The sequence below is a fragment of the Artemia franciscana genome, chromosome 11, assembly GCF_032884065.1.
Source record: "Artemia franciscana chromosome 11, ASM3288406v1, whole genome shotgun sequence".
Taxonomy (NCBI): Eukaryota; Metazoa; Arthropoda; class Branchiopoda; order Anostraca; family Artemiidae; genus Artemia; species Artemia franciscana.
The window spans coordinates 11,513,030-11,530,667 of NC_088873.1; the positions used below are offsets into that span (position 1 = coordinate 11,513,030).

General features: G+C 36.0%; 1 protein-coding gene across 1 annotated transcript in view; it reads right to left on the bottom strand.

Moving 5' to 3' along the window:
• Positions 1-17,638, bottom strand: part of LOC136032805 (U3 small nucleolar RNA-associated protein 4 homolog) — a 45,917-nt gene that overhangs the window by 19,074 nt on the left and 9,205 nt on the right. The window contains exons 2-3 of the mRNA XM_065713196.1: positions 9,344-9,542; positions 5,516-5,868 (exon numbers count right to left, since the gene is read on the bottom strand). Of these exons, the coding sequence (XP_065569268.1) occupies positions 5,516-5,868; positions 9,344-9,542 (552 nt within the window). The remainder of the gene's footprint in view (positions 1-5,515; positions 5,869-9,343; positions 9,543-17,638) is intronic.

Consider the following 17,638-nt stretch of genomic DNA (forward strand, 5'->3'; position numbering starts at 1 on the left):
ATAGCTGAGAGATCATCCGCTGAAGTTTTTATTTCACCCAAGCCGGATTTAAAACTTTGACGCCTCTATGCCCAAGCAGTTTTGTGGCTCCGTTTTTGCAATATTTTCGGGGAAAACCCCAAAACTTCGGGAATAGTGAAAGCCGCAGGGCCTAGTGGGCCTATTGGTAAATCCTGGTCTGGTTTCACTACAATTTTCATCTTATTTTCAATGTTAAAACAAGATTGAAAAAATATAATTGTAATATAATACATTTCAGTAAAGCATCAAATACACAGTAGGCCTTATATTTTTACTGTTAGAAAAACGGGCAGCAACCATATACTCTTGGTTGTAGTGAAGAAACGATTCAGTAAAAGTACATAATCCCTACTCCCTGAAAACGACCGCGGTCTAACAACCAATCCTTAATCCGATTCTCCCTTGTGTTTGAATTCTGTTCTCCCTATTATTATAATAAAAAAAAACCGTATGGGAAACGGGCAGTAGTCATACTCTTGTTTTTAGTGAAGACACCATTCATTAGAAATACATAACCTCTACTCCCTGAAGAAGACCTCGGCCTAACAACCAATCCTTAATCCAATTATCACTTGTCTATGAATTATGTTCTCCCAATCATTATAATAAAAAAAAGTTGAACTAATTTTGCAGAACTTTGTAGCCACTTAAGTAAGAGGATGATAATTCCAAGTAAGAGATTTGGTTATTTAAGTAAGAGAATGATACTTTTACCGTTAGGGAAACGGGCAATAGCCATACTCTTGTTTGTAGTGAAGACACCATTCATTAGAAGTACATGACTTCTACTCCCTGAAGAAGACCTCGGCCTAACAACCAATCCTTAATCCAATTATCGCTTGTCTATGAATTATGTTCTCCCAATCATTATAATAAAAAAAAGTTGAACTTATTTTGCAGAACTTTGTAGCCACTTAAGTAAGAGAATGATAATTCCAAGTAAGAGATTTGGTTATTTAAGTAAGAGAATGATACTTTTACCGTTAAGGAAACGGGCAACAGCCATACTCTTGTTTGTAGTGAAAACACCATTCATTAGAAGTAAAGCCAAATTCTTCCGGAAAGAAATGGGGAAAAAACTTTCGGAAAGTTTTTTTTTAATTAATTTTTTTTTCGTTTTTTGATTGCAAAAAGTTTTAAGTTTTTAAAAAACTCCTTATTTCGAAATAAGATTTTTTTTCAACATCAAACTTTCATTTAAGTATCAAAACTAGCATTAACAAGGTATCAAAGTAAACCCAGAATGGAAGTAACAAAAAGCAACTTACACAACTTAGCCCTTGCACCGTAAATCGAAGTTACCACATAAAGCACTAAATCCAAGCATCAAAGTAAAGAAAGTATCAAAGTAACAAAAATTAAATTTCGTAACTAAGAGCGATTTCCCCAGGGTTAGGGGAGGAGCTCAGCCCCGAAAGCATAGTTATTTGGCCTTTTAATTAGTTTGAACAAAATGGCTATCTCCAAATTTTGACCGGATGCCCTTAGGGAAAGTGGGACGTGGGCTTGTTGGCCAGTGATCACTTTTGATTGGATTTTCAATTTCCGATTGGATCAGCCCTCTCCAAAGTTAATACGACCACCCCTTCCACAGAACTTTATATTCTAAATGGGCAACTTTCATAAACTACAATCCTTGCTCCGGGGGCCAGGGAGGATTTCTCAACCCCTAAGTTATATTAATCTGAATTCTTGACAATTTTAAACAAAATGCCTATTTCAAAATTTCGATAAAATGGATTTGAAGAAAAAAGGCACAAGATGCGGGGGAGGGGGGGGGGCTTGTTACTTTTTTATCACTTTCGATTCTTAGGAACTTACAACTTGTATAAGTTACGATTCTTGTCCCTGGTGCTATGGATGGTTTCTCAACCCCTAATTTAGAGTCATTTGAATTTTGGACTACTTTGAACAAAATGGCAATCTCAAAATTTTTATCGGATGTATTGGAGGAAAAAAGCATGGTGGGGTATATACCCTCCGATCAGTTTTGATGACTCTTGAAAATGAAACTACAACTTTCAATTTTCAATCAAACGAGCCATCTCTGAAGTTTATACGACCACCTTCCCCCCTTGCATAAAACTTTATGTACCCTTGGGACATCGATTACTCCACTTGCCCCTGGACTCTGGGGGGATGTGTAGACCCGCAATTTTCGTTATTTGATCTTTAAACTATTTTATTTTTTGGTCTTTAAACTATTTTGAACTATTATATATATCTCAAAATTTTGATTGGATACATTTGGGGAAAAAGGGCCCTGGGAGGAGGCTAGTTGCCCTACGATCATTTTTGACTCTTGAGAAAGGCACTAGAAATTCTGATTTAAAATCGAACAAGCACCCTCCAAAATTTATACGACCATCCATTCCATTAAAAACCATATATCCCCAAGAGCACATTTTACAACATTTGCCCCCGGGGTTCTGGGGGGAGGGGGCTTTTTTATCCCTGGAGTATCTGTTATATTATCTTTGGTATATTTTGAACAAAATTGCTATATAAAAAATTCGATTGGACGCATTTCGGGAAAAGAAGGTTGGGAGGGAGGGGGGTTAGTCGCCATCGGATCACTTTTGACTCTTAAAAGGTGAATTAGAACTTTGAATTTCTGATCATTTGAGTCCCCTCCAAAGTTTATACGACCACCTCTTCTATAAAAAGCTTATATGCCCCCGCAGCCTAATTTACAACCCTTCCCGTGGTTCTGGGGGGGGGGTTGACAACGAAGATTTTGTTATCTTATCGTTGGACTATTTCCAAAAAATGACTATCTCAAACTTTTCATTTGATGCATTTGGGGAAAAGAGGGTGTTTGTATCGGGGGGGGGGGGGGGTTAGATGTCCTCTGTTAGCTTTTGACTCATAAAAAGGTAACTAGAACTTTCAATTTCCAATCAAATGAGCCACCTTCGAAGTTTATATGACCATCTTTTACATAAAAGCTTATACCCATCCAGGGCATAACTTAAAATACTTGCACCCGGGCTCTGGGGAGTGCTGTCGACCCCAAAGTTTTGTTATCTGATCCTTGAACTATTTTGAAAAATGGCTATCTCAAAATTTGTATTGGATGGGTTTGGGGAAAAAAGACTAGGGGTGGGGCTAGTTGTCCTCGAATCCCTTTTGACTCTTAAAAAGTGAACTAGAACTTTCAATTTCTAATCAAATAAGCCCTCTTCGAAGTTCATACGAGCAACCCTTTCATAAGAACCATATACACCCCAGGACATAACTTACAGCACCTGCCTTTCGGGCCTTCGGGGGGGGGGGGTATATCGACACCGGAATGTTTGTTATTTAATTTTTAAACTACTTTAAAAAAGGCTATCTCAAAATTTGTATTGGATGGGCTTGGAGAATAAAAAGACGTGGAGAGGGAAACTCTTAAAATGCTTAAATGCTTTTAACTCTTAAAATGCCTTTTTACTCTTAAAAATAAACTAGAGCTCTCAATTTCCAATCAAATGAGCCCTCTATGAAGTTTATAAGAGCATCTCTTCCATAAGAATAATATACGCCCAAAGGGCATAACTTTAGAACCCCAACCCCCAGACCCTGAGAGTTTGCATCGACACCGGAGTTTTTGTTATCTGACCTTTGAACTATTTTAAAAAAGTGGTTACCTCAAAATTTTATTGGACGGGTTCGGGGGAAAAAGGCGTGGGGGGGGCTAGTTACCCTCAGATCTCTTTGACTCTTAAAAATGAACTCAAAGTTTCAATTTCCCTTCATATGAACCCTCTTTATAAGAGCATCCCTTTCCCAGGAACCAAATATGCCCCCAGGGAATAACTTACAACAACTGCCCTCGGGCCCTTGGGGTGTTGTGTCAGCACCTAAGTTTTTATTATCTGACCTTTCAACTATATAAAATGGCTATCTCAAAATTTGCAGCGGATATATTTGGGGAAAAGGGGCGTGTGGGGGGACTAGTTGCCCTCCAATTTCTTTTGACTTTCAAAAATTAAACTAGACCTTTCAATTTCCAATCAAATGAACCCTCTCTGAAATTTTTACGAGCATCCCTTCCATAAGAACCATATATGCCCCCAGGGCACAACTTGCAACGCCCGCCCTCGAGCCTTGGGGCTTTGTCGGCCCCGTAGTTTTCATTATATGATCTTTGAACTATTGAAAAAAAAATGGCTATCTCAAAGTTCTTATCGGATGGGTTTGAGGAAAAAAAGGCGTGCAGGGGGGGGGGGGGCAATTGCCCTCCGATCTCTTTTGATTCTTTTAAAGTGAACTATAATTCGCAATTTCTAATCAAATGAGCCCACTTTGAAGTTTATAAAAGCATCCCTTCCATATGAACCATGAATGCCCCCAGGGCATAACTTACAACACCTGTCCCCGGGCCCCTTGGGGAGGATGTTGACACCGGAGTTTTTGTTATATGATCTTTGAACTATTTTTAACGAAATGCCTATTTCAAAATTTTTATCAGATGCATTTGGGAAAAAAGAGCGTAGGGGGGGGGGGCTAGTTACCCTCCAATCTCTTTTGACTCTTAAATAGTGAACTAGAACTCTCAATTTCCTATCAAATCAGCCTTCTCTGAAGTTTATACGAGCACTCCTTCCATAAGTACCACATATGCCCCAGGGCACAACTTACAGCACCTGCCCCCGGCCCCTGGGGGGTTGTGTCGACACTGGAGTTTATGTTATATGATCTTTGAACTATTTTTAACAAAATAGTTATCTCAAAATTTTTATCGGATGCGTTCGGGGAAAAAAGGGCGTGGGAAGGCTAGTTTCCCTTCCATCACTTTTGAGTTTTAAAAAGGGCATTAGAACTTCCAATTTTGAATCGAATGAGCCCCCTTCGAAGTTTATACAACGACCTCTTCCACATGAAGTGCCTCTGATAAAAATAATAAAACATTGGAGCTGTAAGGACTTTACCATAGGCAACGCTATAGGATTGCCTCTGAAACTTGCGCTTTATTTTTTTTTTTCTTAAACATTGTGGGGTTAATTCATGATGTTGTTCTTTGCCTTTTTATAGTTTGAATTCATATAGGCACATTTCTTACTTGTGATACTAAACAGTATGATATAAACAATGCTGCCAAGTAGCTTTTATTGCCCCAAGTAGGTGTCTCCAGTGGACCACCAGCCTGCAACCACCAAAACCTTAAAACCACTGATGACTGATAGAGCTTTACCAATACCAGATATTAGAATAATACCCATTATAGATGAAACCTTAGAAATAGAGATCGCAGAGAAAAATAGAGATTATAGAAAAACTTATTAACAAAAACAAGATAGCCCTGGTAAAACAGTAGCTAGCCAGTAACAGGTACATTCTTTAAAACAAAAAAATTAGCATTTACCAATCAGAAAACAAATATTTTCCCTTTTTGTGCTTCCTTCTTTTTTTATTCCATTTCTTTTTTACCATCCGCCAATAGTAAAACAACCATGAATACTGAATTTCTTGCCTAGACTGACTCTTGAAGAAAATTGAATGCCCTTTTTACCTTGAGTCTCCAGTGACAATAGAAAAATCATCAGTAATGGCTAGGGTCCAAACATAAGTCTCCTGCTTCCTTTCACTTCTTCCAGTTGCCATTCGAACTAAACACTTGCCATTTGAGACACTGAATAGCCTAATTGTGTCTATTGATCCAGTAACGATAAAATTCCCATCGCTCTTCCATGCAACTGACAACACTTTTGATTCTTGACGATCTAGCGTAGATCTCATTTCTAGACCATCTTCTGTGACTGAGAAAATATTAACTATTCCGTGTTCAGTTCCAGCTGCAATTTGATTGCCCTGTTTACTTGTTTCTAAGCACCAAATACTTCCAGCTGTGACTGGATAGTTTTTCTGGAACAAAAATAACAATAACATTAATCATCCAAGTAAATGTACCAAAGACCTTACATTAGTATAGATTTTTTTTTTTTTAAAACAGTTGTTAGAGAGTCTGAATGGCTAACATTCGATAGGAGACCAGAGTTACATTTATCTATACGAATAAGGAAGGTCTTGCAACCTTTTTAGTAGTAAATTTAGCGTTTCTGCTGTTCCAAAGTATTTCTTGCCAAAAAGTTGAATATTTTTACCCTCATTTGCCTTTCCCTTTCCTTCCTTACTTTTATAGGAAGTCTTTGAAGAAGACTTTTTTACTTTTCTTTTTCCTTACTTTTCTAGGAAGTGCTTTGATTACAGAATGCAGCATGAACTTGTCCCCGTCTATTTGACAATCGATGAAATGCTCGTTCCTTTCAGGGGTCAATGTGTGTTCTGAATGTACATCCTTTTGAAGCCAGCCAAGTACGGACTGAAAATACAGTGTCTGACAAATGCCCGCACTTACTACTTGCCCAATGCCTTAATATATTGTGGCGAAAACACCGAGATGGGCGCACAGTCGATGTCCAGTCCCCCGTACCACTTTGACTATGGCTGTACCGGTCTTGAATACAAACCGAAACATAACCGCGGACAGCTGGTACTCCTCGATTGAGTTGGTTGACGAGCTAAACATTCAGAATTCTACCTACATTGGAACTCTCAGGAAGAACAAGTGTGAGCTCCCAGCAGTGTTTCTTCCAGACAGGGGGCGTGAGCCTGTTTCCTCAATCTTCGGCTTTGCTCAATAGAAGACTATTATAACGTATGTGCCCAAGAAGAGCAAAGTAGTAGCTTCGACCTCTACAATGGGCAACACAAACACGATAGATTCAAATTCAGGCAAGTCGGAGATAGTCGAGTTTTACAAAACAAATAAATATGGCGTTGAGAGTTTAGATCAAAAATATGCCAACTACACTACCAGCCGTCGCAGAAAGCGCTGGCCACTTGCAATCTTCTTTGCAATGCTTGATATTGCAGGCCTAAACACAGGAGTACTTGTCAACACAACAAGAAGTTCAGAAAAGGTGATCCGGAACTGACAAATCCTCACACAGTTGAGACTATCCCTTACGAAGCCTCATTTGATGGTTAGAGCATCCATCAATTCCCTTCCTTGAGAACTTCGAAAGCTATAGTCCAATATTGTAGGAATCGAGTCTAAAGGAAGTTCAGACGCTGAAATTCCACATTTTGGCAGCAAAAATCACCACTGCAGTCTCTGTCCTCGTTCAGCTGACCGGAAGGCAACTAGGGTCTGCAGCATCTGCAAAAACGGGTGCTGCAAGGACGACGACGTTTGCCCAGAATGTATCTAGATGATTCAAATTTATGTTAACAATATTGTATTTGATTGTATTTTTTTAAAGCTAAATTACAAGTTCCTATCTGAAAAGTTTTTATTTACAAGCGTTTTTAGTTATGGGGTGAATATTTACAGCACCCGACCAGCTACGTAACAAAAATGAACACCCGACCAGTTAAGGGTTAATGTGATTAATGAGCTAAAACAGATTCAAAGTGCACATTTTACCCTTAGAAAAGACCGATTTACAATGATATTCTACAAATACCAAGATTAATGAGCTGAAACAGATTCAAAGTGCACATTTTAACCTTAGAAAAGACCCATTTACAATGATATTCAACAAATACCAAGATTTTGCTGTCACTAATTTGTTCCAATCTGTATTTTTTTATAGAATTTTTCAGCCAATCAGATAATTCCACAAAAAATCTGATTGGCTCAAATTAGTCCTATCTGAATCACAATACTAGTAAAATCTTATTTGATTGGGCCTTGACAACATCACACACAAATGCTAGAGACGGAGACAGACAATTATAGACTAGGTTACTAGAAAGTTTTGAAAAATCCATATGACAGCATTGCTACCTGAATTACATAACTTAGAGAATAAATGAAATAGATAGATTACAAATGTGATATATTGCTAGTCAAATTATAAAATTCTGTTGATACTGCTGATTCCCATGAGTCATCTGAATAATGGTGATTCATGAATGACCTTGAATATTATTGAATCATCAAGATGGTTTAATATTACAAATGAAAGCGCACTTGATGTTTAGATGAGCAATACACAGAGAAATCTTTATTTGTTACTATTTGTTGGGGGAGCTTACAGTTAAACACATTCCTACAAAACATCTGAATTTCAGATGCCAGATGAGGCAGAATATCCCTGGCCATACTGCAAATACAACTAAGTTGTAAATCTAGACATTTGGACAACAAGAAGTCATATTTAATGTCACCTAATTTATCTCATAGTTCCCTTAAGTCTTGAACTGTCTACAGCTGTTTCTTATTTAAAATATACCCTTCAGAAGCCAGACCTAACAGTTTTGACTGGGCAGAGGTGGTCAACCACATAATACCTTAGAATAGGATGAATGGATTTTACTGCACAAGAAGCATGAAAGGAAGCCCGCCACTTGTTTCTTTGGACTGATGACACAAACTCATGAAATGTGTTAGTTGACAAATTAAAAACAAATTTGTTCAACATGAGGTGTGTACATACAATACCGACAATTTTTAGCTTCTGCTTAACAAAGAAAACTCACATCATAACACCATGTAAGAGTGGTCAAGTCATGCAAAGCATAGTACATCATGCTGAACAAAATTATTTAAGCATTTTTTTTTTTTTTTTTTTTGAGAGAAGTACTGACTTTCATGTTTGTAGGTTAAATTTTGTGCACTGTAAAGAATATCTTATAGTAATACACTGTAAAAGTTGTCAAGCCCTGCAAAGCATAGTACATCAGATCAATCAATAATAATGTAGCAGATTTCTTAGAAGACAAGTGGTGACTTCCATATCTGTATGTTTGATTCTCTACAGTTACCCTTGTGGTACTTTAATGTGCTGATCTCTGCTTGGCAATACGGGGCTCGGGGTTTGGTCGCAGCTACACCAGGTCTCCACCAGGCTTATTATCTGTTCCTGTAAAAGAGACTCAGCATATGAAATGTCAAAAGCTGTCAGTGTCAAGAGCTGTCAGCTCTACTCGGCAATATGGGGCTCGGGATTTAGTCGCAGCTACAAGGGTCTGCACGTGGCTTATTACCTGTTCCTGTAAAAGAGACTCAAAATGTCAAGAGCTGTCACAGTCAAGGGCTGTCAGCTCTGCTTAGCAATATGGGGCTCGGGATTTGGTTGCAGCTACAAGGGTCTGCACCAAGCTTATTACCTGTCCCTGTAAAAGAGACTCAGCAAATGAAATATCAACAACTGGCAGTGTCAATTTTGACTGAACACATTGTACCTTGTTATACAACAACTGCTACTAATTAACTAGTATAAAATTTCCACTCTTTGAGTTGCTATCAAAAGAACCATTCATACATTCTTAAAACAGTTCTTTCACAGATTAATGTTAAATAATGGAAAAAACTAAATTATTGTCCACAAACCTTCGGTACTAAGTTGACAGAGCAGTATTCAGTTACTGTCCCTTGTAGCCCAGCAGAAAAAAGACGCTGATTTATCTTCAGCACTGAAGAACCCCATACAACAGCTTCAACAGAATCTTCCAAACTCAAGCTAGCTGGTATTACCCCTTCAATGTAACTGGCATTAATCATGTTCCATATTTCAATTGAATTATCAGACCTGTAAATTTAATGTTTTATATAACCGAAAAAAAAAACAGGATGCAGCAATAAAACCATATTCTCAATATCATTTGTAAACAATAATAGCAAATATAACTACCCTTTGAAGTATATTTGAACTTGGTATATTCCTAGAATAATACTTGTTCTTTGTAAATGCTCTGATGCAAGGTTGTTCCTATATGAGGGCAAGGACAAGAGCTAATACACAATGTTGTTACATTTGTTAAAAGCATGTACCAAATTACATGTTGAGTTTACGCAAGCAATGTAAATTTACGATCTTATTCCATGGCGTTTGCAAAAAGGGCCTAAGTCCACTTTTCCTAGTCTTACAGCAAAATGAAAATGAAACGCAAAATGACAAAATCTTTCTCGCAAATCAGAATTTAAGAAACTTGAAAAACTGATTCCTAGTTACATTTCCGATTAGAATTCGCTTGAAATTTCCAAATCGCTGCATTGTTTGTTACTTAGGAGATATGAGACTTAAATCTTTTTTGCGGGATGATAATCTCAAAATTTCAACCTTTTCGAGACTTACACCTTTTTTGCGCTCAAAATTTCAACTTTTTCTTGCTTAAGAAATAGGCTTAAATCCTTTTAAGCTTTTATTTTTCACTGATAAATTATAACTAGCTAAAATCAATCAAAAGACTAACATTCTTCTTCAAGCAGCTCAGCGTCATCTAGCATATACTCGTGTAGTGCCTTGTCATACAGAACGTTGCTTTAAAGGGAACGGAAATCATCTGAGATGAAGGGAAGAAGAGAGATGAGGTCATCGTACTTTGTTTTGCTGGTTGCATGGCCATTTGGAAACTTCAGGGTAAAAACAGGAATGATAGCAATTCGCTCCCTTTTCCGTAGATTTACGGTGTGAAGTGGCTTGTTTTCATTGTGGGAAGTTGTACACTGCACTATTCCTAAATCCTTTGTGCACCCACAACTATTGGATTTCAGTTCACTTGAACAATTTTTTGTTACCGTCAATGCTTCTTCTGATAAAATTTCCTTAAAGAACTCAACAAAATCAAAGATTTCTTCCTTTTTTACCTGATGAGCATTCAAAGTATCTTGCCTCTGGCAGACCTAATGAGATTTGCTCAGTCAGCAGACACATTGACTTGAATGTTAGTTGTTTTTTGCTTTCTCTATCCATGCATGGTCTGAATAACACGATGTGTGTGACCTGGTTCCAGAAACTTCTGCTTGATTACTTCTAGGTCTATGACAGCAGATTTAGACAAGAAGTAAGACAATGTTCCAGTAACAACAGAATTTCTGTTCTGACCACTGCCATATAAATTTATTACCTACAAAAAGCAAAATCAACAATGTGGAGTATAAAGAAAAAAGAAATGAAAAGAAGGCAAAAATCAACATAAAAACGATCAGAGACAACCACCACCTGCTTCAAATTTGACCAAAGCTAGCCAAGCAACAAATACGAAACTAGTGTGACCTCATTAGCTATCTTTTCTGACTATCCATCATGCCATAAAAAATTGTGTTCTCAGTTGGTGCTTATAAAAGACTAATTTCACCTTAACATCCGGGGTTGAAAGGCATGACTGCATGTCAAATGTTCAGAATTTCAAAGTTCCTCCTGTTTTCCGTGTTTTTTCTTTGTCTTCCTTTTTTCTATCACAAGCTAGGTTAAAGACGCTTTTGCACTCTTCTTTTTGAAAGATCGTGGGGTTTCCAGGATCAGGATCATCCTGAATTGTCATATTCAAGCTTTGTATAGTCGACAGGGACCTTTGGCTGGAGGTTTGAATCCAAGATTAAAGTTTTTGTAAAATACTTTCTAATATTAAGGTATTAATATACTTTTTCTACTCTCTTCTTCACTCTTTGCCTTGCACAGGTCAAACATTATTGCAATATAAAAATTTACAGACACATACTTTCTGAAGGTATGAGCCCTCGAATAATAGGACTCAAAACCAGAGAAAGAGCTTATGTGATCCTTGATAAATTCCAGATTGATTCCATTAGATCAATTTCATTGGTCTCTCTGGGGTTAAATGGAGTGTCCAAAAGCAGACTTAAAAAGGAGCAATTATAATGTTTAAAAAAAATTAACGTGTGTTGCCATTGAATAGTGGCCTTCTGTTAAAGTACAGTTAGTAAATTAGGCTAATTAACAAACTTTTAATAAGCTGTTTTCCAACATTGCAAAAAAGTTCAAAATAATCGGAAAAAGAAGAAGAAACAAGGGTAGATTTTTTAGGATAAATTAGGAAGTTTAATGTATTTAATTAAAAAAAAGTTCGAAAAATTCGAATTAATGACTATCAAATGCCAACCAAGCACTAATTTTTGAAATCAAGTGGTATATTTTTAATTTTAGTTCTACAGTCTTGAAAATTTTTCACAACCATCATCATATAGTTTGAAACCCTAAAATTCAAACTCAAATTCACAATGGTAGCAATGAAGGATTACTACACCAAAATGGTAGAATAAATGATTGAAAAGTACATCAAACTGTTTTAGCTAGCAAGCTACCCAAGGAACTGACAAATTTACCCAGCTTTCAAAGATAGTAAAAGTCAATCATCTAGGATTTTACAGGACAGTCTTTTTACCAAAGCTTAGACCAACCCCAATGTAATCTTCAGTAAACTTACAATACAAGATAGATAACACATAGAAGAAAAATAATCTATCATTGAACATTCTTTCCAAATACAATAATCACTGCGTCATTAATCACAACTTACGTCATTGGCGCTTTACTGAAGAATAAATGGGTCTTGAAAAGTCTTAAAAAGTACGAATAAAATCAAACTGAATGTATAACATAACGCTATTAATTATTGAGAGATCATTAGTTTTCATTTTCAATGGTGTAATAATTGGAGAAGAACATATTTGTAATATAATTCGTTTTCAGTGAGGCACAAATGACGCAGTAGGCTTTAGACTTTTACAGTTAAGGAAGGGGGCATTATCCAACTCTTGTTTGTAATGAATCTATATTGCCTTGAACTGTCTCGGAGATACCTAATAAAATTAAACTGAATTTTTTTAATTGTTGAAAGCTCATCAGTTCAAAATTTAATTTAAATCTAATTTTTAAGTTTATTTTCAATATTGTAATAAGTACAAAATAAAATATTTTTAATATAATTCACTTTTCATTAAAGTGCCGAGGACGCATTAGATTTTAGACTTTTACAGTGAGAGAAGGAGCAAAAATCCAAAAGTCTTGTTTCTAGTGATTTTTGTTCGTTTCAAGCTTGATTTGCACACTCAAATTAAATCTCACTCGTTTTAACATCTATTTATTCGTTTAAATTATTACCTATTAAATGTTTGTTTGCTACGATTGTTTACTTAATTTCTAGTCGTTTTGGGCTTCATTTATACTTCAATAGCAGAATATTTTTATTCGTTATAAGCTTGATTTGCATACTCAATTTAAACTTTGCTCGTTTTAATATTTATTTGTTCATTTATATTAGTACATGTTATGTTTTTGCTATGATTGTTTATTGAATTTCTGTTCGTTTTGGGTTTCATTTTTTCTTTAGTAGTAATTTGCGGCTGTTTCGAGTTTGAGTTATTGTAGATTTTTATTTCTTTTAGTCTTAAGTTTAATATGGCTTTCACTTATACGTTTTTGGAAATTTTTTTTTAATTAATTTCTGTTCATTTCATTGCCAAAGTTTCAAGTTTTTCAAAATTGCCCATTTCAAAATAACTTCTTATTCAAAAATAGATTAACGGTCTTGGAAAGAATTAATACAATTAAACTGAATATTCAATATATAACGATATTAGTTGCTGAAAGCTAGCTCAACATTGTGTTTAACTCAGGGATGGATTTAAAGCTTTGACACTTCTAGGCCCAAGCGAATTTGCTGCTTCGTTTTTGCAAGATTTTCAGGGAAATCCCCAAAACTTCGGGAATATCGAAAGTCACAGGGCTTAGCTGGCGTATTGGTGAATCCTGGTCTGGTTTCACTACAATTTTCATTTATTTTTGATGTTGTAATAAGTACAAAAGAAAATATTTGTATTATAATTTAATTTAGTAAAGCGCCAAATACGCAGTAGGCCTTATGCTTTTATCTTGGGAATTTTGGGAATAGAATATCGTTAATAAGTTTTTTTGGGTATGGGGACGGGATCTGGTTCATGGAGGGAGGGCCAGGGGGCTAGCTCCCATGATATATCAGTCATTCATAATTTTTTCGGTGATAGGAGGGGTATCAAGCCATTTAGGACCAGAAGTCAGTTCCCATAAGTTTTGGAATAAAATTTTGTTAATAAATTGTTGGGTTTTTTTGGGAGGGGGGGGTGAGGGTCGAGCCATGGAGGACAAGCGGTAAGTTTCCATAAATTTCGGAATAAAATATCGTTAACAACTTTTTTGGGGGAGGGGAAGTACCATGCAGAGGAGGCCATGGGTCAGCTCCCTCAAGTCTTGGAATAAAATAGCATTTATAAGTTTTTTGAGTGGGGGTTGGAATTATTTGATCTTTGATCTATTCTAAAAATGCTCAAATAAGAGCCTTACCCCCAGGAAATCACATAAAACACTCACCCCCAGGCTCTGGAGGGTTGTGTTGTCCCTAGATTTTTCGTTTTCTGACCTTTGACTTATTGTAACAAAATTGCTATCTTAAAATTTCGATCAGAAGGATTTTGGGTAAAAAAGGAAAAAGGGCTAGTTGCCCTCCACTTCCTCTTGACTCTTAAAAAAGGAACTAGAACTCTCAATTATCAATAGAAAATTGAACCCCCTGATGAAGTTTATACGATCATTCCTTCCACAAATATATATGTCTCAGGGAACAATTTACAACACTTGCCCCTGGGTTCTGGGGAGTTGTGCAAACCTCTGAGTTCTTATTATATGATCTTTGCTCTATTTTTGACCAAATGAAAAGCTCCAAAATTCGATTGGACGCATTTGGGGAAAAGGCGGTTGGTTGGGGAAGGGGGGGGTTAGTTGTCATCAGATTACTTTTGACTCTCAAAAAGGGAATTAGATATTTCGCTTTCTAGCCATTAGAGTCCCCTCTGAAATTTCCATCTCCATAAAAACCCTATTTGCCCACAGGTATAAGTTACAACCCTTCCCCCAGGCTCTGGGGAGAGGACTCCGCTAACCCGTAAATTTTTTACATGGTCGTTGGACTATTTCAAACGAAATTGCTATCTATAAATTTTGATTAAACGCCCTTGGAGAAAAGAAGGTATTTGTAAAGAGTGGAGTAGATGCACTCTGTTCACTTTTGACTCTGGAAAGAGTAACTAGAATTTTCAATTTATAATCAAATGATCCACCTCTGAAGTTTATATGACCAATCCTTACATAAAAACGTTATATAGGGTACAGGCATCGATGATTCGACAGTGCAATTTTGGAACCACTGTCGAAATTTTCCTTAAAAACAGGATAACTCAGCTTAGTCGTGACTTGGAACACCATCTCTTAAAGTCGTTGTTACATTTTGATAATACAAAACGTGGACACTATATCCAATACACCCAGATAAGAAAAGAATATTCAATTCAATCAGTTTCCTGTTTTCGACATAAAATGAGCTCCTGAAAAGTTTTTAGCTATGTAATGTTCAAGCTCTCATTACTTGGTTATTTTTTTTTTGCAAAAAAAAAGTTGGGCTCTGCACCAATGCATCAATATATATCTGAACTTTTATGGAATGTGGCCACATTGGCTTATTGTTGATAAAATGAAGTTAAAATGGCAGCCAATATTATATTGACAAAACTATGTTCCAAGAAACAAAAATTGTTGTCTGATGTAGCTGAATACCACACTGACTAAAAAAGTTCCTGCAGTCAAATTTCAATGCAGATATTGGCTTCTATCATGAGATTCATTTCTTTTTAGTATATCTTGTAGTAACCTTGTCGAAGTTTCGACAGCAACAGGCCCTGTCGAAATATAGGTGACTCTGTCGAAACTTCACTGAACATGTAAAACAGACGAGAAACAATTGATGTCTAAATTCATAGGTCCTGAAGGTGTTCATAGGTCCTTACTACAGTTCGTTACCACGAACTGTTTGATTTGTTTAGGGATTTCGACGAATGTGGTTACTAATATCAAAGAAGAAATATTTTATTGAAAAGTCATGCAGGATTCTAGCATTTTATTAGTAATTTCTAGCATTTTATTTTATGCTCAGTCATTTTATGTTTTGATTTGAATACCCTAGAATGTATTTTTTGTACTCTGTTATATTTTTAGATTTGAACAGCCAAGAACTCTTAAAGTCGTCATTACATTTTGATAATACGAAACGTGGACACTATATCCAATACACCCAGATAAGAAAAGAATATTCAATTCAATCAGTTTCCTGTTTTCGACATAAAATGAGCTCCTGAAAAGTTTTTAGCTATGTAATGTTCAAGCTCTCATTACTTAGTTATTTTTTTTGCAAAAAAAAAGTTGGGCTCTGCACCAATGCATCAATATATATCTGAACTTTTATGGAATGTGGCCACATTGGCTTATTGTTGATAAAATGAAGTTAAAATGGCAGCCAATATTATATTGACAAAACTATGTTCCAAGAAACAAAAATTGTTGTCTGATGTAGCTGAATACCACACTGACTAAAAAAGTTCCTGCAGTCAAATTTCAATGCAGATATTGGCTTCTATCATGAGATTCATTTCTTTTTAGTATATCTTGTAGTAACCTTGTCGAAGTTTCGACAGCAACAGGCCCTGTCGAAATATATGTGACTCTGTCGAAACTTCACTGAACATGTAAAACAGACGAGAAACAATTGATGTCTAAATTCATAGGTCCTGAAGGTGTTCATAGGTCCTTACTACAGTTCGTTACCACCAAACTGTTTGATTTGTTTAGGGATTTCGACGAATGTGGTTACTAATATCAAAGAAGAAATATTTTATTGAAAAGTCATGCAGGATTCTAGCATTTTATTAGTAATTTCTAGCATTTTATTTTATGCTCAGTCATTTTATGTTTTGATTTGAATACCCTAGAATGTATTTTTTGTACTCTGTTATATTTTTAGATTTGAACAGCCAAGAACTCTTAAAGTCGTCGTTACATTTTGATAATACGAAACGTGGACACTATATCCAATACACCCAGATAAGAAAAGAATATTCAATTCAATCAGATTCCTGTTTTCGACACAAAATGAGCTCTTGACAGTTTTTGAGCTATGTAATGTTCAAAATGACATCACTTTGCAAAAAAAGTGTTTTTTTGCAAAAAAAAATTGGGATCAGCAACAATGCATTAAGATACATCTGATCTTCTCTAAAATGTAGCCGCATTGGTTTTTTCTTGATAATATTAAGTTAAAATGGCAGCTAATATTATATTGACGAAACTATGTTCCAAGTGTCGAAGATCAACGCCCCGCTCTTTACGCTAAAGTTTTACTCTTTCTCTAAACTCTTCTTTCTAAAACAGTAAAAAACTTTAGCGTAAAGAGCGGGGCGTTGATGAGGAAGCAGCCCCTTTCATATACGAAGTAATTTCTGTTCGTTTTAAGTTTTAATGTCGCTCCTTACTTTCAGCTAAAAAAAACTTGCTTTGTTATTTAATTTCTGAACGTTTTTGAATCAATGCATGTTTTGATTTTGGCTATCCGCAGAGGAATAATTAACACGAAATTCGCAAGTTTATTTTTTTTTGGCTAAATGGCTTTCTCATAGTTTTGATCGAACGATTTTGAGGAAAAAGGAGCGGTGGAGGAAGCCTAGTTGCCCTGCGATTTTTTGGTTACTTAAAAAGGCAACTAGAACTTTTAATTTTTTCGAATGTTTTTATTAGTAAAAGATAAACGTAACTTATAAATTAGCTTATGTAACGAACTTTTGTAATCTCATTTTTCTTATTACATATATGAGGGGTTCACCCCCTCGTCAGTACCTCGCTCTTTGCACTAAAGATTAAATTTTGTCCCAATTCATTAAGAATGACCCCTGAATCACAAAAGCCGTAGAATAAATAGTTGAAATCACTAAAAATACTTTAGCGTAAAGAGCGAGGTTGAAAAAACTTTCATATTTATTTTTTCATTGTTTTTTTAAATAATACTAGAAAATCCTTCGCTCCCT